General features: G+C 50.3%; 2 protein-coding genes across 3 annotated transcripts; one reads left to right on the top strand and one right to left on the bottom strand.

Annotated features, from left to right (window-relative positions):
- Positions 1-6,869: 6,869 nt before the first annotated feature.
- Positions 6,870-10,249, bottom strand: LOC136522822 (uncharacterized). Of its 2 annotated transcripts, none has more exons than XM_066516623.1 (3): positions 9,631-10,249; positions 8,151-8,195; positions 6,870-7,142 (listed from the first exon to the last, which is right to left on the bottom strand). In XM_066516623.1, exon 1 carries the CDS (start codon positions 10,155-10,157, stop codon positions 9,642-9,644), a length of 516 nt encoding a protein of 171 aa, XP_066372720.1. In that variant the 5' UTR covers positions 10,158-10,249; the 3' UTR covers positions 6,870-7,142; positions 8,151-8,195; positions 9,631-9,641. The 2 variants fall into 2 exon arrangements, with proteins under 2 accessions (XP_066372720.1, XP_066372721.1); XM_066516624.1 differs by having other exon boundaries at positions 8,151-8,194; positions 9,755-10,249.
- Positions 10,250-14,254: 4,005 nt separating this feature from the next.
- Positions 14,255-16,585, top strand: LOC136523385 (uncharacterized). Its single transcript, XM_066517079.1, has 2 exons — positions 14,255-14,530; positions 15,380-16,585. The coding sequence occupies exons 1-2, from the start codon at positions 14,255-14,257 to the stop codon at positions 16,583-16,585; spliced, it is 1,482 nt and encodes a 493-aa protein (XP_066373176.1).
- The last annotated feature ends 7,303 nt before the right edge of the window (positions 16,586-23,888 follow it).

The following is a 23,888-nucleotide window of genomic DNA, read 5'->3' as shown; positions in this document are numbered from 1 at the left end:
ATGACGAAACAGGAATACACGGTTGTTGTTCCTTTTACAACGAACTGGCCCACTCGACCGTGGCAAGTCGCCAGGAAAATGATATTTTATGCTGTACGATTAAAAAACCGCTCACCGGACACGTTCCGAATGGCTGAATTTACTGAGTAGCTCCTTCTCTGCGCCCCCCCCCCCCCCCCCCCCTCAACACTTCCTCCATCCTACAAGAAATGTAATCCTATATCCCCAAATAGATTTCTTATGAGAAAATATATTACATAACTACTTATTATTACGCGTTATAAATATTATTATTTTTTATACATAAAATTAATTAACTCATCAGAAACAAGAAGTTATATTTATATTTTGCGACGGATAGAGTACGCAGTGCATTTTTCTTGTGTATGCTTGACGGGAACGTGACGCAACAACACACCAAACAACCGGACGTGCATGGTCCTGTTCCTGTCCAATGTCTTGCTTGCCACGGTACTTCCATTGCAAGAATCGGTATAATATATCCGATAAATATATAAATAAGCTGCTACCTACATCTCGATGCATGGCGCCATATATATAATTTACCTGCAGAAACGTAACAAACGTAGGATCATCGATCATGGCGTCATGGCCAACATTCCTTGGTTTCCTCCTGCTGACATGCAACTCGGCCATCACAATCCACAGGTCAGGCGGGCACGCCGCCGCCACGATACTCTTCGTCGGCGTGACGTACGCCACCCTGGTCCTCCTCCTCCACTGCCTGCGCCGGTTCGAGACGGCGCCGCCAGGCTCGGCGGCCAGGGACCGCGCCAGAGCCGGCGTCTGGCTCACGACCACGCTGCTGACGGCCATGTTCTCGTGGAGGGTCTCCGCGCTGATGCCGCCGCCCCTCGCCGCTGCCGTGTGGCTGACGGGGTGTTCCACGGTGATCGGGGGCTTCTATGTCTTGTTCCTTCTTCCCAGTCCCAGGCCAGCCACTACTGACGATTGAGATTGATATAAAAACAGGTTATCCATTTTCATGCGCGTATATATATATTTGTAGGGGTATGCTTGTGTGTGTGCGAGTGTGATTGTTTATTTATGCAGTTGCCTATAGGTACTTCAAGTGTGTATGTTATTAAGACCAATATATAAACGATGAAATAGAGAGATCAGTGTGGAACGACTCAGTGTCTCAGTGCAGGCGCAACATAAGGCAGGGATGAGAGAGCGCGGCAGCAAGGCTGTTTTAATTTTGTGCATTATTAGGGAGGAATATTCTCCAAAGAAACTCAACTCCAGTGCGCCCACACCTGCACCCTCAGATTTACGAAGGGTTAGCCTGTACGTGAGCCTCGAGGCTCCTTCCCCGACGCCTACGTGTTGATACAGGTACGACGTTTCTTCTTCTTCTTTCTCACCCACCCAGCACCTTGCCCGCTGCCTAGGCCTCCAGCAACCTCACCGCCCATCACCCAAGCGCGTGCGGGAGGCGGGTGGCATAGTGAGGGGGTAGGAGCCGCCGGCCACCGGTGGTGGGGGCGTGGGCATCAGCGGTGGAGCTTGTCAATTTTCAAGCCTAGGGCCACTATCAAAAGAATGTGTAGCACCCATATCGGGTTAAAATACCGCTCACATGAGATCTAATATCGGTAGATAACAAAACTAGCACATAAATACGTAGTTTTAGATGATATCTTAATTCCAATTTAAATTGACCTACGAAAGTTATTATTAAAAAGTACCCAACTAATGTTTGTGTAATTGTCATACGAGCAGGAGAAAAAGGATTTTAATGTCTTCATCACTTCATTTCATTGTGCAACTCTACAAAATTTTTTTGGCATAATCAATTAATCATTCAGCCGTTTGCTTGGCAAGGAATAGAGGCCGGTGCCAATAACTTAGATTTGAGAATGAGAATATTAATGGGGCTGTTAGGTTGATGGTTTCTGCGGCTGATCAGCCGATTGATGCTGTTTTGTTGTGAGGAGAAAAACATTGTACCATGGCTGATAAGTTCAAGCGAACGGGACGAAGACTCAGCCGGTACTCTTTCTCTTGCAAATTTGCAATCGGCAACTACAAGGAACAGAGGCAATTAGGCACAACAGAGCCGCCTGCTTGGCAGCCTGGTTGCGGCGTGCATGCTGCTGCGTGCCCACGCAGCCAAGCAGAGCTGGGATGCTGGCCTGCGCATGCCGCTGCCGCTGCCGGCACCAGCCACCGGGTCGCCGCGCCCGCTTGGCACTGTAGCTATGCCGTGAGCTCTGCAGGTTGGAGGTCCGGCGGGACCACGGGAGAGTGGCGCCTAGTGGGGTGGAGCCGTGGAGGTCCGACGGAAGGGAGTACTAGCGCGCGGTGGAGCCACGGACGCCACGCCCTCACGCGCGGTCGCGAATCACCAGATGTCGTCCCTCTCTCCTCTCTATAGTATGCTGGGCCAGAAAGCTACGACATTTGGGCCTAACGTCTAAACCTAGGCCAGAGAAGCACATATGCTATAAGGGAGTTTTGGGCCACGCCTAGGGCCACCTAGGGCCGTGGCCCTAGGCCCAAATCCGCCTATGGTGGGCGTGGACGGAGGCGAGGACGAGGAAGGCGGAGGCATCACAGCGAAGGTTTGTGGAGGGCGGGGGCGGGAGGTGGACAGCGTGGCAAGGCGGAGGGAGCTGCCGGCCAATGGTTGTGGGGGCGGTGGCGGGGGCGAGGTCAAGGTCAAAGACGTCGATGGGGATGAGGACAGGGACGAGGATGGCGGGGTCGCACATTCTTGAAAAGCGCGACCGATCGCACCTTATCGTCACCCAATGTCATTAGGAAAGGTGGTGACGAGACGAGACGATTCATTTTCGATCAGCAACAAACGATTCGACTAACCACCAATCCAATGCATCTACGTGAATTTGCCTAGGGCAGAAACCTGAAAATGTCCTTTCGCGGCTGAATTGAGGAAAATATGAGGAAAGATGAAGAGAGGAGATATGGCGTACAAAATAAGAGATCCAGGTACTACATGATAAATTTGCAAGCCAATGTTTTTTTAGAAGGGTTGACAAAAGCTTTGCCGAAATATATTAGTAAGGAGTAAGAAAAAAAATTATATACACACAAATTACAAGCCTTCAGCGAAGGGAAAAAATGATAAAAAACTGAAGAGGCACTAACCAAAAACCACAGGAGAGAAGAAAAAAAACCAAAAATACTGAAAACAATCACAAAGGAAGACTCTGCTAAAGGCCTGAGCTTTGGGTGACATAAAGCGTAGGCATAAAGACTAAAAACACAGCTACATGATTCGCTTCATAATCCATCTTGGTCATTTGGGAATTGTGTGAAATCCAGTGCTGAGCATGGCAAAATTAATCAGTCATTTTTTCCTAGTACAAACAGTGTTGCAGTGCGAATGTGTCACCAAAGGTCACAGCTCAAAGCTGGGGACGTAGCCAGCCTGAATGACGCCGGATCAGCTTTGTTAAAATGACGCCTTCCTGCTAATGATGTGAGGAACTGAGGACATTGTCCAAGCAATGGTTAGCAAAGCACATGCTTGCACGAGATAATTGCATATGCATCTCTGGTTGAATTGTCTATGATCAGAAAACACGTACCTGATCGAGGAATTCTCTAGTACCCTATGTTCTAAAATAGTTAACGTTTTAGTTATAAATCTGAACAAAGATAAATACTCCAAGTAATCAAACTTAACTAAAGAAGCACCGGAGATTTAGCATTGTTGGCTATGCAATCCTACATGTGTGTTATGTATGTTCGTTTCGCTGAAATTTGGCTTATGCTGATGCTTATGCTGATTTGTTGTGAGAGGAAAATACTGTTCGTTCGCTGAAAAGTACTGCTGAAGTAGTGCTGCAAAACAGGACGAATCTATTTTTAAATGTTTTCGAATTATGAGGATCGAAAGATATTGAGTAAATTAAACAAAGAAATAACATTATATTCTCATTAAAATATTCCAAGGATACCTCCCTTTCTACGTTTTTACCTCCATAATAAATTTAATGTTGGCTACCGGAAATCTGAGTAAATAAGATAAGTCGTTGCCTACAACGAGCAAGCTCAGGTTGTAAGGACTTGGCTCATTTAGCTCGCGAGCCAACGCATTTGTTCACGAGTGAGCCATCAATAGATTCAACTAAGGAATGAATCATTTTCAGTAACTAATTAGTTCAATACAAACAAGCAAAAATAAAAAAAAGATGAATCCACATCATAACATAGCAATAGCATACTCAGTTTTAGACTTCAATCACATGCATATAATCTAACACTAGATCTAATTGGTTCAAGTTGTTGGACTACTAATTCTGAGCTCATTTAGCTTGCAAGCTAGCTCGAGAGCCAGCTCATTGCTCTCTTTGGTGGAGCTTTTACTAGAATTTCACTATCAGCTTAATCAAAAGCCTTGCTAAACATACACACATGCGAACGGCTTCTGAAGACTAAGCTAAAAATGGTGAAGCCGAAACTGCTTTCATCAAACGCCGAAGCCATCAAAACATGACTTTTTAAGAAACCAAACTCCTAGTAAAGAGGGTCTAATTGAATGAGCTAAGAGCAGCTCCACAAGATCCTCTTTCTCTTAAAATTTTGCTTGCGTACTTGGCAACGCATGGCCGCATGTAAGGATGAAAACGGACGGAATCGAACGGAGAACTTCTCAACCATTTTCTACTTTTACATTTGAATACGAAAACGAAAACGAAAGCGGACAAACCGAACACGAAAACGAACACGAACTTACGGAATATCGAGAATTTCGAAAACGAAACAATTCGAGCGGAATTATATCGAACACGGTCGGTATACGAAAACTCAATACGGAATACCGACCCGTAGACCAAGTGCATGACTAAGTGCATACATGATCAAGTTCAAGTGCATATAATAATTAACAAGTGCATATTATAGAAACATGATCTCGAACTGAGTCAGAATAATTTTATTAATCTTTTTAGAATAGATGTAGTATTTTATTTTAAAGATTTATTCAAAATTTTCTTTTGAGTAACAAAGATTTATTCGGCTGATGCAAAAACTATCAAATGATTGACTTTGCAGGTGGGGGTTAAACCGATGAGCTTGATGGGCTATGGCCCAGGTGGGCTTTCGTGTAGATGCTGCCGGTTTCCTGACATTTAGCACCATCTCATGAGGTGAAGAGAGACGAGGCTGAGCGCCGTCTATAAGAGAGGGCAGCTGGCCACCAGTAGAAAGAACACAGCTGCGTGGTGAACAACCTGTAATTGGGCTGTATGACCTGTGCAGTTGGCCAAATTCGGTTTAAACCGAATTTTCAATTCGGAATATTTCAAATTAAAAGTAGAAAAGTAGAAAACGGTCGGAAAAATGTCTAAACCGTTTTCTACTTTTACATTTGAAATACGAAACATCTGAAATGCGAAAGCGAAAACGGTAAAGTCGGACAAGAAAATGCGGATTCGATCGGATTAAATATAAAAAAACGATGCGGTTCGGTTCGGGATATTTCCGTTCCGTTTTCATCCTTAGCCGCATGCATATATATGCATGCAACTGCTCCGGGCACGGTGGTCTACTGACTCGATTCCGATTGACATAGGCGGCGGCCGAATTCTGGCGGCACTGTAGTGCACTGTAGCATTTCGTTTGTATTTGGTAATAATTGTCCAATCGTTGACTAATTAGGCTCAAAACGTTCGTCTCGCAAAATACAATCAAACTGTGCAATTAGTTTCTGATTTCGTCAACATTTAGTACTCCATACATGTACCGCAAGTTTGATGTGACGATGAATCTTCTTTTTGCATAGTGCCAAAGTTTGGATTCTGGGGTAACTAAACAAGGGCATATATGACTTGGAATGGAAGTACGATCGACGACTTCATGTCTTCATCCGTCCATGCCTAGAATCCGACGTCACGGCAAGTGCAGGGAAGTTTACGCCCCGTTCTGCAGCACTACTTTAGCCGTACTTTTCAGCAAACAAACAGTGTTTTCTTCTCACAACAAATTAGTATAAACAGCAGCATAAGCCAAATTTCAGAGAAACGAACAGGGCCTTAAAAGAAAAAATCCCCTGCAGTGCACGGAAGATCATAACGCACACGTCATGGAAATAAAGGCAACATTCCTTAGCCAATTTCTGAATACTACGACTTGGCGTGCCCGCAAAGACCCCGCGTGCCCTCTGTAGTGCTTTGAAATGCATGCAGTGACGAAGATTAAAAAAGGCTCTTGTTTAAGTAAAGTCGACCCGACCAATCTAATTAATTTGACTAGTCCCAAAAAAAGACCTAACTCAACCAGAACATCGATGGACTTAGATCATAGTTTTCGACCGATACTCGATCTAATCTAACCCAGAAAAAAAGCCAGACCATGCAAACATAGGAAAATCTAACGAAAAAGTGTGGCTGATAAGCAGTTCAAGCGAGCAGGGCGTTATAAGCATTAGTCTGACCCAACCAGCCCAACGTGTTCACCGGGTGGGCACGGATCAAAATTTTGCCCCGATGTTTTTTAGCGGCCTACGCGGGGTCACATTAACATGCCATACACTCTGCTAATAAAGCCTACGGTGCATCTATGCACTTATCCATGAATGCCCTTTCGCCTGTCCAACTTATATTCAGAACTCCGGACGCTCGATCAGACTAGTGACCAGCCATGTTTTCTCCTCGCAAAAAAAGAATGATGCCTTTCTAGTTTCTAACGGCTAAAGAATGATGCATGCGTACAAGTGCACACCACGTGTTGGACCTTGAACCTGCTAACATATGACTAGCAGAGCACACATGCCACGAATCGAAAACGTAATTGCAGTGCATCCCTTGCGGAGTTTCGTCAGAATGACCGAGATGCTAATTAAATTAATAAACTTGCGAAAGGCGGTCTAAATTAGGTAGCACAGTAAACATGGCAAAGCTGCCTGCCAGAGTGCTCATCAAGAGAACTAGTTCCAAATCAGGAGAACAAGTCTACATGTTACTTTTCAGAGTGCTCATCAGGATAACAAAAGGAGAACTACAGTCTACAGAATGGATAGAATGCAAGGCGACCTAAGTTATTTAGATTGATTTTATTTACAGATGCTGATGGATTTTGCTTGGTGATGCCGTGACCTAGGAAGCAGATGCACTTTTAACAAAAGCGATACTCTTCTTGGCATCTGTAATCTGTAAAATAACAATAAAGTATATCCTGTTAGTTTTTGCTTGACACAACTCAGGTTCTGCACAAGTGTGAATATCAATAACAATATACTCTATGCACAAATCACTATTGGCAACATGGAAACTCTTGAGCTCTTGGGTAAAAAGATTTCACTGTTACTTACTAACTACTTGCTCCAAAAAATCAAGATTGCTCAATCGACCAACATAAGATTGGTAAAGAAGTCAAGTAGCAACTAGAACTAAGTACTAACAAGTAATTTTTGGGGGGAATGGAGATTCATTTGAACCGAACAAAAATTCTGGGAGAAAAAAGAACACAGCAAGATGACCCATAGAAACACCAGGTGGATCTGAGTATTCATCAGAGGAAGGAACAATAGAACCTCACAGCTAGTTAGCAAGAACCTCACAGCTTGCATATAAGTCAGTTAGATTTTTAACAGGCTCAATTTCATGGGTCACTTTCTATACTTTGGTTTAGGACTGAAGGCAGTACTACTGAAGGCAGCTCAATCCTGTACTCTGGAAGGCCATATTTTTGTTGATCATTGAGAATATTATAACCATAAGAAGCTGATAGTAACATAATACTACTCAGAAGACAATAATGTTAGGATCACGAAAAGGAGCATTGCAGAAGTCAATAATGTTAGCAGATATACTGTATGGCTACACCTCATACCTTAACCAAAAAAAAAACTAAAGAAATGATAAAGAAGCATTGCAGAACTATGTCACAGCTTAGGGTTGCACTGGAATGCAGTGTGCCCACTGCCCAACTGAATCATCACCACGAACACGTGTAAAGCGTCCCTGAGTTAATCATCCCAACTGGAATGCACGCACAAATACAGAAGACAAAGCTAGCTATAGTCTCTCAAAGAAAAGAAACCCAGTGCTAAATGCATGCACAGTGAAATGTAAACTGAATGTACATAGGATCCATCCAGCAGTTCAGACAATTTCAGCAACAAGAACATACTAGGAAAAGGTTGGTTCACAACATACCTGCTACTGCTACTGCTAGCCCTGTTCAAGTTCCAGATCTTGATCTGAAAAATGAAATTTTGTTTACTTACCAGGAAAGAAAACAATACAGAAAGATGTCCCATAGTTTCAGATCCAAGTTTTATATCATAAACTGAAACTGAAATATACATAGACTAGCAGTGTCACATGCATGCATCTAGACATCTGGTACAGCAGCAAGCAAACACTGCAGAAGCAACACCATCGCAAATGCTGCTGCTGCTGCTGCCTGGTGATAAGTATCATAAAGCTTACTGCTGGTATTACTACTACTGTGTAAATTCATTAGAAAAATATTTAGAACAATATCATGCCACGGTCAACAATTGTTTCAGATTAACGGAAGTGTCAAAATGAAATGACAGAACTTATGAATATAATCCACGTGCCAAAATGAAGGACACAAGAAAACATAGCTGCTGATGGGCAGTATGTCAGTATGATTGAAAAGTGAAAATGCTATGCTAAATCCGACTACTGTATTGGGACAAGTGTAACTCACTCACTGATGGGCAGGTATTTTGATTAGTCTCAGCAGTAAAGCTACGAGTATGATATGATAGAGCATGATAGTTAACAAATGTTCTAGGCCGGAAAAAGAAAAGGCAGCTTTCTAGCAACATCACCATCACGCTTCTTTCATCAATCAGACACTACCAATATCTGAAAGCTGCTTACTGCATATTTTTTTCAATGCCCAGATGGAGCTAGCACTGTTTGTCTCTAGCCCTAATATTTGACATAAACTTTCATTACTGATAGCTGATAGTATATGCTATTCAAGGTGGCAAAACTTAGATAGCTCAAAGTTTACCTATTGTTTCAGAGATGGTAAATGTAGACTTAGACACTAAAGATCAAGTGAAAGAAACAAAAGGTAAAGCCGGGACAAAGAGATGGTTGAAATTGGAGGTCTCATGACTCTACAGCTGATCGAATTGGTATGATATCAAGTTCAAGTTGGAGAATTTTACAAAAGCTTTCTAGTAGGTCCAAGAATATCAAAACCAAAGTCTAGAGAAAAAATAGACGGTCAAAATACTGAAGCATCAACAAGTGGCCAACTTATTGATATTCTCACCGGATCCACAGAGCTACACTCACATGCAAATAACAAGGTTCACAGAGCTACATTCACATGCAAATAGCCAAATATTGCAGATACGTTGCGATTTGCATAGAATAATTTGGGACGAACCATATCAAAAATTATTAATAATATATTGTGGCTAGAATGTGTTCTGTCCTTCAAGAACTAAGCATTTGTTCAAGTTGGAAGAGTCTATATGCAAAACGGCGAAAGCGACGCAAACAAAATGCAGAAACATCAGATCAGGTAATAGCAGTTCTCATAGGCTTAGGCTCCCTCTATATTAATAGATACAGTATGACTTTTATTTCTCGATCGTATGGACGCTCATCAGAGTGCGTCAGAGAAGTTGGTGTTATACTGTTATACCATCTGGCCATCTATGAAGCAAGAACATACAGATGTCTCTCATCCCTCTCGCAGTCTCGCATGATCAGAGATTCAGATCGCTTCTCATCGTTATCATCATGGAGAAACAGAGCGTAGAACCCACCGCCGACGGTGGCGGCGGCCAAGACCCATGCCGCGACCGCGAGGCCCAGTGGCATCACCTCCCCGATCTTCCAGGTGAAGGCGGCGGTGAGCGTGGTGGTGAGGAGCCACACGGCGAGCCTGGCGCGGCCGCGCGCGGGGGACCCGTGCGGCGCGACCTCGAAGCGGTGGAGCGCGCAGAGGAGCAGGGCCAGGTTCAGGTGGGAGACGACGACGAAGGCGACCGCGCCGCGGCCGTCGCCGTGGACACGGCGGACGCAGAGCGCGAGGTTGAGCGCCAGGAAGACGAGGATCGCCACGGTGGTCCAACGGACGCGGCGGGTGGGGGCCGCCGGCGCCGCGGCCGCGGGTTTGGGTTTCTGGTTGGGATCGTTGGCGTAGGGGAGCTCCGCCGCATACGCCATCGCGCTGCTCGGTGGTCGATTCGCAGTGTAGAATTGGGGATTGGGTTGGGGCTTCTGCGCCGCAGTCAAGTGAAGTCCTACCGTGAGATTTCCGTGAAATTTCCAATGAGTCATGGTGGCATTGTGGCAACAACCAACAGGCCCAGATCTAGACGGCACGCTCGCCGCGTGTCCTAGTCTGGCACGTTGCTCGTGTCATACAGCGTCTGCCCATCTGCTATTGCGTTACGTTATGATGTGTGCTAGCACAGGCTACTACTACTAGTAATTTAACAGCATACTAATTAGTTTTAAGAAAGTGTTCATGTACTTCCATTAAAAGAAACAAAGAAAAAGTATAGTAGTAGTACATCCTAGGCCATCTAGTTTAGCAATGTCTTAGCTCAAAAAAGCACTCCAAAACACGGTTCACAGCCTTGTGGAGCAGTTCATTAACGACCTGGAGTCGGTCACGCTGAAGAACAAGGAGAAGCCGGTGGCGCGGAGCCCAGTAATGCGCTGGATCAAACTGCTAAGAGGCTTTACGAAAATTAATGCCGACGCGACCACCTCTAGAACTGGAGCATCCGGCTTCGGTGGCTGCTGTGGCCAGGGATGAAGATGGCAAATTCCTGGGGGCATCGGCGCTGGTTCTGGAGGGTAAAATTTCGGGTGGCCAGTGATTGTGTCAACGCAGTAAGAAGCATCCATGGAGAAGGTTTTGGGAGGCACGGCCCCATCATCCAGGAGATCAAGAACAAAGAAGGGAGGATTCACAAGAGTGGGGTTTGTCCAAGAAGGAAGAAGCTCTAATTTTTATGCTCACTGCTTAGTTAGGAGCTATGTTAACTTCTTGGCAGGAAGATATGATTGGTTTATTTCACCTCCTTATAAAGTCTGTACTTCTTATTCTGATATATAAAGAAGGGTGACTCTTTTGCTTAAAGAAAAACAAGGTGAAACAAGAGGCCATAATAATAATAATCCATATTCCATTTGATTTGATGATAGTTTATATTAAGGCCATGTTTAGTTCACCCCAAATTCCAAACTTTGGCACTATGCAAAAAGAAGATTCTTTGTCACATCAAACTTGCGGTACATGCACGGAGTACTAAATGTTGACGAAATCAAAAACTAATTGCACAGTTTGGTTGTACTTTGCGAGACGAACGTTTTGAGCCTAATTAGTCAACGATTGGACAATTATTACCAAATACAAACGAAATACTACAGTACGCTACAGTAGTATACAGGAATTCAGGCGTCGCCGATTCCTACCAACTAAACATGGCCTAAGCAACCAGCAGTAAATAGTCGTAATAAAAGTTATGATATTATACTCCTAGTAGTAGTACTATAGTTCATGAAGTTTTTATTTTATTTTATTTAGGCGGCTGTCGCATGTGGTATGGTACGGCCGGTATGCACGGTCTGGTCTGCCTGGACTGCCATGCATGATCCTTGGACACTGAAGGCACGCAGGATGCAACTCTCAGAACCTCAGACATCAGAGGCCACCGCCTCCGAGAAAGTAGCTGCGGAGCGCTGTCACGAGAGCGGCGCCGGCGCCGGCGAGCCTGGGGAACCGGCGTGAGACGAGGGACAGCAACACGAGCGCCACGCCGAGGAGCCAGCCTGTTCGCTTTGCTGAGAAGTCAGGTTAAAAAATACTACGTCTGATGAGCCAAGCGAACCGGGCCGAAGGCGGCGAGCAGCACGTGCTCCGGGCTGGAGCTAGCGCGGGTGAGCTGCAGGTCCCACGTGAGGACGAGCGCCCCCAGCAGCCTGCAGGCGCGGCCAGAGTCCAGGAGCTGCTGCTGGAGGCCGCGGCGGCGTTCGATCCACGCCAGCTGGAGGTCTTCGTCGTCGCCGTCGTCGGCACGTCGGGGATTGCGCATCTCCTCCGGGCCTGCCATTTGGCTTTGAAGGTGTGCAGCGACGATGCGGCTGTGTTGTGTAAAGAGGGGTGTCACGTGCTCATATGTCAGTTTGGGTCTGATAACTTTACCGCATTATGAGTTGTTGATGAATTGGGGACTGGGGCTTGTGCGCCGCAGTCAAGTCCCACCGCGAGATTTCAGTGAAATTTCCCACCGCGAGATTTCAGTGAAATTTCCGTGAGTCATACGCTACTCGAAACGAGTTATTTGCCGAGTATCTGAGGCACTCAGCAAATCCTATTTTGCATTCGACAAAGACTTTGTCGAGCGCCGCACTCGGCAATGCACACTTGGAAAAAAATTCATCGGCAAATCCACCTTTGCCGAGTGCCATTTATTGGGCACTCGGCAAAGGCTTTGCCGAGTGCGGAGTTAGCACTCGACAAAGAAAAGGTTGCCGAGTGCCATCCTGGGGCACTCGGCAAATATTTTTATTTTTATTTTTAAATTTTTTTTGCCGAGTGCCCCTATCGGGTACCAATATTATGGTACTGGTAAGATAGGAGTTAAAAAACATCCGCCTCAGTCCGCCTAAAATGATTGTGGGCACAGCTACGGACCGGTCTGGCCCGACTAAGAGGATTTCTAGTTTCGCCCGACCCCACGGACACGCGATCCGCCTCGCCCGACCTCTCGGGCACAGGTCCCGCCTCGTCCGACCCCCTGGTGAGGGCTTCGCCTCGCCCGACCCCTGGGGTTCGGATCCAGACCCAGGAACGAATTAAGGCCCCGAGAGGGACCCACGTCACTTCAACCACCATGGGCCCACCCCCCTGACGCGGAAAGGAGGTATGCTTCGACACGGCGGCTCACGACGCCACAACGTCGACAGGGTGGTCCGGTGGCGCCAACTCCTCGTATGACCCCCGTCAGGCATCAATAGTCCTACACTATGCCCCCAACCCCGGCGTGGCCTCCGTCGGAGTAGTCCTGGGGCGGGAGCACGCGCCGCACCCCGCCGCCCTAAGTGAGACGCGCGCCTAGATGTGACAGGCGATGTTGGTGGACCGTGTCTGGCGGCCCACGACATCCAACGCAAGACGGAGGAGGCATGACACTGTCGACTACAGTATGGCCCTAGACGGGGTCGACCGTAGGATGTGATCATTCCTACGGTGGGACGACATGGCGTGCCCCACCGTGACCTGACACGTGCGCTGCGTGCGGCGCGGTGCGTGTCGGGGAGACAAGGTTCGCGCGCCGCATGGCTAGGGGCCTGACGGAGCGGCGCGTCCCTGTGCCTAGGGCCTGTACGCCGCGCGGCGACTGACAGGACGGGATGGCCGCCGATTGTCGGCGCGTTGGCAATATCGAAAAGGGGGGCCCAGACAAGAAGGGGGAAAAGGACGGATTCCGATCTTCTCTTTTCCCCTGGTACTCCATGCAAGCTTGGGGGCTGACTTTGAATGTAACCCGCTTCCTCCTTGAGCTATAAAAGGAGGGGACGGGACCACCGAGGGGGGGATCGAGAACAACACACTCGACCTCAACCAAAAGAGACTTGGGAGCTCGTCCCTCTCTCGCCCGTTTGTAACCCCTACTACGAACTCAGTGCAAGTAACACGAGCAGCAGCTCGCAACTAGACATAGGAACATTCCACCCGAACCAGTGTACATCCTCGTGTCCTCTTTGCATAACCATCCGAGCCCAAACGCGCAATCCACTAAATTTACTAGTCAGCGGTTTCCGAACGCTGACAGTTGGCGCGCCAGGTAGGGGCCTTTGCGCGTTTCCTCACTTTCATCAGTCTTAGGATGGCCAGCCACGACATCAACTGGACCCCGGGCGCGCACGTGCGTTTCGGGAGTCTGGACTTCATCGTCACCACCAAGGGGGAGCTGGCGAGGGCTCCCGCCCACCAAACTCCTCCCGCCACTGGCCTCGATGCGATCGCCGGAGCCCTCGAGGAGTTGCGGTTGAGCGCTCTGGAGGCTCACGCCCTGGAGCGCGACCAGCTCCTCGACTTCAACTTCGAAAGGCTGGAGCACCTGCTTGCTGTCTACCTAGGACCACACCCGTCCTAGGAGGACCTGCGTGCCCTCACATTCTCCTTCGTCGACATCATGACGCAACTCGCCGGCAGAGAACCTCTCTCCCTAGACGTCTTTACCCTAGGCACCTCGACGGCATTCCCTTACGGTTTGCGCAACGCCGCGCAGATCGTCGAGCGCCACATGGCGCAGCTTCCCAGCTCGCTACCCGCGAACGATGAGTTCGTGGGCATGATCGCCTACCTCGAGGAATCGGTCCGCGATCTCCTCACGAGTGATTTAGAGTTGAACTTTGGCTCCGCTTCCAGTGAGGGGAGCCATCACCCTTCGCGGGAATGCTTCATGGCGGAGACCCCCGAAAGGCACGCCAAAAGCGCCCACGAGGTGGCTGGTTTGACGCGCGACGATGACGACGACGACGAAGGCGCGGAAGCCTTGCCCGATGTACGGGAGGAGCAGGTACGGGCATGGCATCAGGAGCTCGAGGAGGCGTGACTCCAACTCGAGCAAGAACGTGCGGAGCTCGAACGAGAGATCGCGCAATGAAGAGACGGCGGACGTGCGCGTGCTAGGGCCCGTGAGGTGAACCAGAGGATCGTCGAGGGCGACGGGAGCCTCCCACACTTCGCCCGGGCGAGCCAGAACATAGCGGCCGCCGCAACCTTGCTCCGAGGGCTCCCTGAGCCCACAACACCAGAGGACCGCCGGACTCACCGAGAGATCCGCACGCTACTCGAGCGTGCCGCGGAACAGCAGGCAGAGAGCTCGCTGTCCCGACGATGCGAGCTCGACACCGGCCAGCACGCACCTTCAGGATCGCATGGCAAGGATGTTTCCGTCCTCCAAGCGCCACGCGATGACGGGAGGCGGGTTACGGTCCCAGTGCGCGAGCACCTCGGCCACAACCGCGACGCTCACGACACCTTAAACGCCCGCAGGCGCACCCATGGTGGCGAGGGGGACGAAACCAGCCGCGGTGGGCGCTACAATAGCGCTAAGGACCGGAGTCTGAGCCCCGACCTACTAGGGCCTCAGGTGTTTGGTCGCCACATCCTCCACGCACCTTTCCCGCCACGGTACCGGCCACCGACCAACGTCCCAAAGTACTCCGGGGAAACAAACCCCGGGCTGTGGCTCGATGACTGTCGGCTCGCTTGCCAGGCCGGTGGCGTGGATACTGACAGCTTCATTATCCACAACCTCCCCTTGTTCCTCGCCGACTCAGCATGAATATGGCTGGAGCATCTTCCACCCAACCGCATCCACAGTTGGGCAGATCTAAAGGAGATCTTCGTGGGCAACTTCCAGGGCACCTACGCACGCCCAGGAAACCCATGGGACCTCAAGAACTGTCGGCAGAAGTCTAGAGAGACTCTTCGCGAGTATATCCGACGCTTCTCCCGACAGTGCAACGAGCTGCCTGACATCGCCGACACCGACGTCATCGGGGCTTTCCTGTCTGGGACCACCTGCGAGTCCCTGGTCCACAAGTTGGGTCGCAAAGGCCCGAGGACCACTAAGGAACTCCTCGACATCGCCACCGGTCATGCCTCGGGCGAAGAGGCGGTCGGGGCAATCTTTGACCGCTCTAAGGGCAAGGCAAAGCGGAATGACGATGCCGGTGAAGGCGCTTCCAACCGTCCCCGCAAGAAGAAGAACAAGCAATGGCGCGAGGGCTCGCTCGTTGCCGCTGCCGACCGTAAGGGGGGACGCAAGCCGGCGAGGGCACCCCGATCACTCGAGAGGCTGCTCGAGGGGCCATGCCCGAACCACGCCTACACCGTCAAGCACGCCTACAAGGACTGCGGGCTCATGAAGAAGTTCCTCTCCGGGGGCTCCAAGAAAGGTGACGGGAAGAAGAAGCCTGTCCCCCTAGAGGACGATGTAGATGAAAAGCAGGACGCTTTCCCAGAGGAGACCGGCTGCCTCATGATCTTTGGCGGGCCAACGGTGTACGACTCCAAGCGCCAGCAGAAGCTCACACGCTGTGAGGTGTACGCGGCCGAGCCGGCCACCCCCGCTTTCCTCTGGTGGTTGAGGTCCCCCATCACCTTCGACCGCTCCAACTACCCGGATAGCGTTATGCATCCGGGCCGATACCCACTCATCGTGGACCCGATCATCGACAAAAAGCATCTTAGCAAGGTGCTGATGGATGGAGGAAGCGGCCTCAACATCATGAACGTCGAGATGCTCGACGCCATGGGCATCGACCGATCACGCATTCGACCGACCGGAGCACCCTTCCACAGCGTCGTGCCGTGGAAACAGGCCAGGCCTCTCGGTCAGATCGACCTGCCCATGACCTTTGGGGATAAGTCCAACTTTGGAACTGAAACCCTCACCTTCGAGGTGGTCAGTTTCCACAAGACCTACCATGCCATCCTAGGACGTCCATGCTACGTGAAGTTTATGGCCGTCCCCAATTACACGTACCTTAAGCTAAAGATGCCGAGCCCGCACGGAGTCATCACCATCGGCACTTTCTTCCAGCGCACCTACGAGTGCGACTAGGAGTGCTGCGAGCTCACTGCTACGACTATCGCCTCGGCGGAGCTCGCAGTCATCAGGGAGGAGGTGGCCACAGACGCACCCGACTCAAAGCAACAGGCCGGGCCTTTGGGTCCGTGGAGGGCACCAAGGAGGTCCTCGTCGGCCCCAATGACCCCAACGGAAAGGCACTGCGCATCGGCGCCAACCTCTCCCCCAAATAGGAAAACGCGCTCGTTGACTTCCTCCGCGCGAACAGCGATGTCTTCGCTTGGAAACCCTCGGATATGCCAGGCATTCCGAGGGAAGTCGCCGAGCACGCCTTGAGGATCAGGCTAGGCTCCAAGCCAGTGCAACAGCGCCTGCGTCGCTTCGACAAGGAAAAGCGCAGGGCCATCGGTGAAGAGATTGCGAAGCTTTTGGCGGCTGGATTCATCAAGGAAGTGTACCATCCCGAGTGGTTAGCCAATCCCGTTCTTATAAAAAAGAAAAGTGGGAAATGGAGAATGTGTGTTGACTATACTAATCTCAACAAGGCATGTCCAAAGGATCCGTTTCCTTTGCCACGCATAGATCAAATAGTCGACTCGACCTCGGGGTACGAAACCCTCTGTTTCCTTGATGCGTACTCCTGAAAGGTCCTAATATGGCTAGAGGGGGGGTGAATAGCCTATTTAAAAATCTATAAATCAACTAGAGCAATTTGATTAGTATGACAAATAGCATAATGCAAACTTGCTCTAGCTCTACAAGGGTTGCAAGCCACCTATGCAACAATTCTAGTTGCAATGATTACTTAGGCACACAACTTCCAAAGTAATTACTCACTAAGAGCTCTCAATCTTGCTACTCTAAAGAGCTCAACTAGATGAATGTAAATAATAAAGCAAGCTCTCAATTCTAATTACACTAAAGAGCTTGTATCAACTAGTTTGCAAGAATGTAAATAAGTGAGTAGAGTGATTATACCGATGTGTAGGGGATGAACCAATTACAAGAAGAATATATAGCCAATCACCAGGAGAATGCCAAAGACAAGAGACAATCGATTTTCTCCCGAGGTTCACGTGCTTGCCAACACGCTACGTCCCCGTTGTGTCGACCAACACTTGGTGGTTCGGCGGCTAAGAGGTGTTTCATAAACCTCGTCCACACAATTGGACACCGCAAGAACCGACCCACAAGTGAGGTAACTCAATGACACGAGCAATTTACTAGAGTTACCTTTCGGCGCTCCGCCAGGGAAGGTACAACTCCCCTCACAATCACCGGAGACGGCCACGAACAATCACCAACTCGTGCCGATCCTCCATCGCTGCACCAAGCATTCTAGGTGGTGGCAACCACCAAGAGTAACAAGCAAAATCCGCAGCGCAACACGAATACCAAGTGCCTCTAGATGCAATCACTCAAGCAATGCACTTGGATTCTCTCCCAATCTCACAAAGATGATAAATCAATGATGGAGACGAGTGGGAGAACTTTGGCTAAGCTCACAAGGTTGCTATGTCAATGAAAATGTGCAAGAGATATCCCTTGAGCCGGCCATGAGGCTATAAATAGAGCCCCCATCAAATAGAGCCGTTATACCCCTTCACTGGGCAAATCGCGCTCTGACCGGATGCTCCGGTCATACTGACCAGACCCTGGACACAGCGTCCGGTCCACAGATGTAAGCCATGTGTCATTCTGAGTTAAACTTGAGCCGCCAGATCACAACGGCTATTAACTGACCGGACGCTCTGGCAAAACTGACCGGACGCGTCCGGTCCACCTTGACCGGACATAGACCAGCATCCGGTGCTAAACCCTAGTCACTGTGTTGCCATGTCGGTTTGACCGGACGCAGAAACCAGCGTCTGGTGCATCTCAGGTCGAGCATCCGGTGCAACACCCTTGGTACTGTGCAGACCCATCAGTTTGACTGGACGCACGCTGCCAGGGGCCGGTGCTTTCAGAACCAGCGTCCGGTCAGTTGACCGACGCCAGCGTCTTCGTGATCAACTCATTTTCACTTCTAACTTCTTCACCCTTGCTCCAATGTGCCAACCACAAGAATTTGCATCTGGCGCAATAGAAAATAGGCATTCCCGAAGCTCGGCGGGAGGGAGAGAGGGACCCAAACCCATCTCAACCCTGCAAACACCACCTCCTTTGTAGATGTGCCAACACCACCAAGTGTATCACCTTGTGCACAAGTGTTAGCATATTTTCACAAATATTTTCAAGGGTGTTAGCACTCCACTAGATCCTAAATGCATATACAATGAGTTAGAGCATCTAGTGGCACTTTGATAACCGCATTCCGATACGAGTTTCACTCCTCTTAATAGTATGGCTATCTATCCTAAATATAATCACACTCACTAAGTGTCTTGATCACTAAAACAAAATAACTCCTACATTTTATACCTTTGCCTTGAGCCTTTTGTTTTTCTCTTTCTTCTTTTCCAAGTTTAAGCATTTGATCATCACCATACCATCGCCATCGTCAAGATCTTTGCCATTGCTTCATCACTTGAAGTAGTGCTACCTATCTCATAATCACTTGATAAACTAGGTTAGCACTTAGGGTTTCATCAATTAACCAAAACCAAACTAGTGCTTTCAACTCTGGCTACCATCAAATCGTGATGAAAGAATCTGACCAGCTCGCAACTTCTTTCATCACGCCGTTCGGATCGTACTGTTACGTTAGCATGCCGTTCGGTCTAAAGAACGCCGGAGCAACATACCAGCGATGTATGCTCAGATGCTTCAGCGATCTCATTGGAGAGACCGTCGAAGCATACGTGGACGACATCGTAGTCAAGTCCAAAAGGGCCAACTAGCTCGTGGCCGACCTCAAAAAGACCTTCAAAAAACTCCGGGAGAACGGCATAAAACTCAACCCCGAAAAATGCGTTTTCGGGGTCTCGAGAGGTATGCTGCTCGGGTTCATCGTCTCCGAGCATGGCATCGAAGCCAACCCAGAAAAGATCACGGCCATCACCCGGATGGGTCTGATCCAGAATGTAAAGGGGGTACAACGGATCATGGGATGCCTCGCGGCTCTCAGCCGTTTCGTATCACGCCTCGGCGAACAAGGTCTCCCCCTTTACCGACTCCTGAAGAAAACCGACCGATTCGTGTGGACAGCCGAGGCTCAGGAGGCGCTTGACAAGCTCAAGCAAATCTTGACAAAGGCCCTGATTCTGGTCCCGCCAGTCGAAAGGGAACCACTCTTGCTGTACATCGCGGCCACCACGCAAGTAGTCAGCGCTGCACTAGTGGTGGAACGGGAGGAGGTAGGGCACGCTCTCAAGGTGCAACGCCCTGTTTATTTTATCAGCGAAGTCTTGGCTGACTCCAAGATCCGTTATCCTCAAATCCAAAAGCACCTGTACGCCGTCCTGATCGCTAGGAGAAAATTGCGGCACTACTTCGAGTCGCACCCAGTGATGGTAGTTTCGTTCTTCCCTCTCGGAGAAGTCATCCAAAACCGCGATGCCACGGGGAGGATTGCCAAATGGGCGCTCGAGCTGATGGGTAAAGGAATCACATACGTGCCTCGGGCAGCCATCAAGTCCCAGGCACTGGCCGACTTTGTTGCAGAGTGGACTGAGCTCCAGATGCCGTCAGCGGCCGTCGATCTAGAATACTGGACAATGTACTTTGATGGCTCATTGATGAAGAAAGGCACCGGTGCGGGGCTCATTTTCGTTTCCCCCCTCAGGATACGCATGAGGTACATGGTCCGCCTCCATTTCCCTACCTCCAACAACATGGCCGAGTATGAGGCACTCATCAACGGCCTGCACATTGCCCTTGAACTGGGGATCTAACGACTGGACATCCGAGGCGACTCGTAGCTCGTCGTCAACCAAGTGATGAAGGAGTCAAGCTGCCACAGCCCCAAGATGGCCGCATACCACCAAGAAGTGCACAAATTGGAAGACAAGTTCGACAGCCTCGAACTCAATCACATTCCCCGGTGGCTTAATGAAGCAGCCGACGAACTGGCGAAGATGGCGTCCGGCCGAGAGCAGGTCCCTGCCGGCGTCTTTGCCAACGATCAGCACCGGCCATCAATCCGTTATAAGGAGCCAGGGCAAGATGACAACGAGTCACCTGTCTTGGGCTCGGGGGCTAGGGCTGACAATCGGCTCCTCGCCTCGGGCTCGAGGGCTAACCCTCCGACAGACCTGCCCGACCTAGAGGTCATGGAAATCAACGAGGATCCATCTGCAGGACCCGACCCCTTGCCAGACTGGAGTCCCATATCTCAAGTGCCTCTTCTGAGAGATGCTCCCCATTGACAAGATAGAAGCACGACGTCTCGCACGCTGTGCCAAGTCATTCGTCGTCATCAGGGAGGAGCTCTACAAAAAGAGCCGCGCAGGAGTCCTGCAACGGTGCATCCCCACCGAGCAGGGAAAGAATCTACTAGACGACATCCACCGTGGCTCCTACGGACATCACGTGGGGCCAAGGACCCTAGTCGGCAAGGCTTTCTAACATGGCTTCTATTGGCCCACCGCAGTAGCCGACGCTGAGCAGATCGTTTGCACCTGCGAAGGGTGCTAATTCTACGTCCGGCAGACCCACCTGCCAGCTCAAGCACTCCAAACGATCCCCATCACTTGGCCGTTTGCAGTCTGGGGGCTTGACTAGGTCGGGTCCCTCAAGAAGGCGCCCGGGGGCTTTACTCACTTGCTTGTCGCCATAGACAAGTTCACCAAGTGGATAGAGGCCTGGCTGATCACGAAGATCAGGTCCGAGGAGGCCATCAAATTCTTCATGGACATCACCCACCGCTTTGGGGTCCCAAACTCTATAATCATGGACAACGACACACAATTCACAGGGAAGAAATTCCTCAGATTCTATGAGGACAACCATATCAGGGTCGACTGGGCCGCCGTGGCACACCCCCATATGAACGGACAAGTTGAGCGCGCCAACGGCATGGTGCTCCAGGGCCTTAAGCCTAGGATCTTCAATAGGCACAACAAGTTTGGCGGACGGTGGGTCACAGAGCTTCCCGTGGTTCTTTGGAGCCTAAGGATGACCCCTAGTAGGGCCACCGGCTACACGCCCTTCTTTATGGTTTACGGCGCCGAGGCAGTCCTGCCGACCGACCTTGACTACGGGGCACCCAGAGTAATCGCATACAAAGAGATGGAAGCCAAGGAATACCTTGATGACGCTGTGGACCAACTCGATGAGGGTCGCGATGTTGCCCTCGCCCGCTCCGCCAAATACCAGCAAGCGCTACGCCGGTACCATGGCCGACAGGTCAAGGGCCGAGCCTTCAGCATCGGCAACTTAGTGCTCCGATGCGTCCAGAACACCAAGGACCGCCACAAGCTCTCTCCGCCATGGGAGGGGCCCTACGTCGTCGCTGAGGTGCTCAGACTGGGAACATTCAAGCTTGCGACCGCCGACGGCGAAATCTTCGCCAACGCTTGGAATATCGAACAGCTACGTCGCTTCTACCCTTAGACCATTTTCTAATGCACGCATGTATGTACAAGAGATAAAGAATGATGTTTTTCGAAAAAACACCGTCTCTTGCTCGTTCTCGCCATTTCTCCCTCTCGACTAGTAACGGCCGACCCCAGCCGCGCCCTAGGGTCAGCCCTTACTCGGGGGCTGATAAGGAGTGTATACATGCAAAAATACGCCACGTCCGACCCCTTTTACGTCAAAATTTCCGAAGATTGAGTCACGGGGAGACACACTGAGTAAAACTAGTCGGACTGCGAGAAACCTATGCCCCGACGGCTATGGCACTCTCGCTCACCAGCGTAATCAGGATTTCCCGTCCACGCTTCAAACTTCAGAATCTTCACGACCAAAAGGGAACGAACCGCAATGACTTTTTATGCACTAAAAAGAAAAGAACATATAATTGTTCACACGACTGACCCTAGAAACAAAAACACTTGTTTAAACTCATTATTCAGCTGTTGGCACCTTGGATGAAATTTATCTAATTAGTTACCCCTCCGGGGGAAGACTGCGTCTGCTATTCTGTTTGCTAGGTCTTGCGAAAGGGAGGCCACGTCGTCTTCTATCTTCTCTAGCTCCTCGCCCTCATAGCCAGGCGCATAACCCTGACTCATCACTTCCAAGTTGATAGTCTCCGCGTAGTGGGTGCGAGCGATGGCAAAGGTGCGGTGAATACCAGCCTGGAAGGCTCCCCTTTCAAGCTCCCGTACGCGGTCCGAGATAAGAGTGATGTGGGCACCCCAAGGTCATGGTAGACTAAGTTGGCGGCAAGGCACTCATTGTCATATGCCACGACCTCCCTCTGCAGGTCTTCCTTAACCTCAGCCAGCTCCCTCTGACTCTGGCCTAGGTCTAGGGCGAGCTCGGCAGAGACACCCTCGGCTTCCCACTTTTTGACCTTCTCCCTCTCGAGATCACCTTGGAGGGAGCTGACCCACTGCTGCGCGCTGTCACGCTCTCGCCATGACCTGTCGCGCTCTGTGCGAAGCCTCGACTCGGTCTAGCATGAGTCGTCTCACTCTTTGCGAAGCTGCTCGGCCACCGTGGCATCTTGGTAGGCTTTTGCCTCTAGCACGGCGACCTTCTCCTGGGCTGCCAGCCTCAGCCCCTTCTCCTTCTTGAGCTCACCTTGGAGGTCGAGGATCTGTTGGTGGGACTCAGCATCCCACTGACATAGTTCGTCGTGCTTCGTCACGACCTGCGTGGCATTCTCGCTGTCCTTGCGCGCCCTCTCGGACAAATCCGAGACCATCTTCTCCGCCTCCTCAGCATGATAATGGGCCTCCGCCTCCCGGGTCTGAAGGTCAGACACCTCCGCGACGAGGTGGTCCTAGGCCTCCTTCTACCGATCAAGGAACAAGGATTTCTCATGGGAACGCGCCATCAGCGACTGTGGAAAAAACACGAGTCAGAAGCAACAAAATAAAAACCGACAGTTGGGGCACAGGCGCACCGTACCGTGCAAGGGTCAGTGGCACTGTTCAACTGCTTCAGCCCGTTGTTAGCCGCGAGCAGCGTGGCGTTCAAGAGGTGCGCCACGCCTCCCATGATCCCATGGTAGCGACGCCATTCCTCCCCCTCCGCTGGGTCATCTAGGACAAACGGTGGGGCCCCCGGGTTCTGCAAGTCTACCAGCTCGAGCCGTGGCCTATTGGTCCCCATCTGGACCAGGGTCTGAGATGGCTCCACGCCAGCGCCATGCGCCGATGACCCCTCCTACCATGGCCTCTTCGCAGGGACGACCCCTCCGCCGGTGGCGGAAGACGATGGCATGGACGTGATGCGTGGCACCATCGCCACGGCCACTAGGGACACAGCGGGCGCATCCCCTTCA

The sequence above is a fragment of the Miscanthus floridulus genome, chromosome 18 (assembly GCF_019320115.1).
Source record: "Miscanthus floridulus cultivar M001 chromosome 18, ASM1932011v1, whole genome shotgun sequence".
In the NCBI taxonomy this organism is placed as follows: domain Eukaryota; kingdom Viridiplantae; phylum Streptophyta; class Magnoliopsida; order Poales; family Poaceae; genus Miscanthus; species Miscanthus floridulus.
Note: the sequence above shows the minus strand (reverse complement) of the source record. Positions and strands in the feature narration are given on the sequence as shown.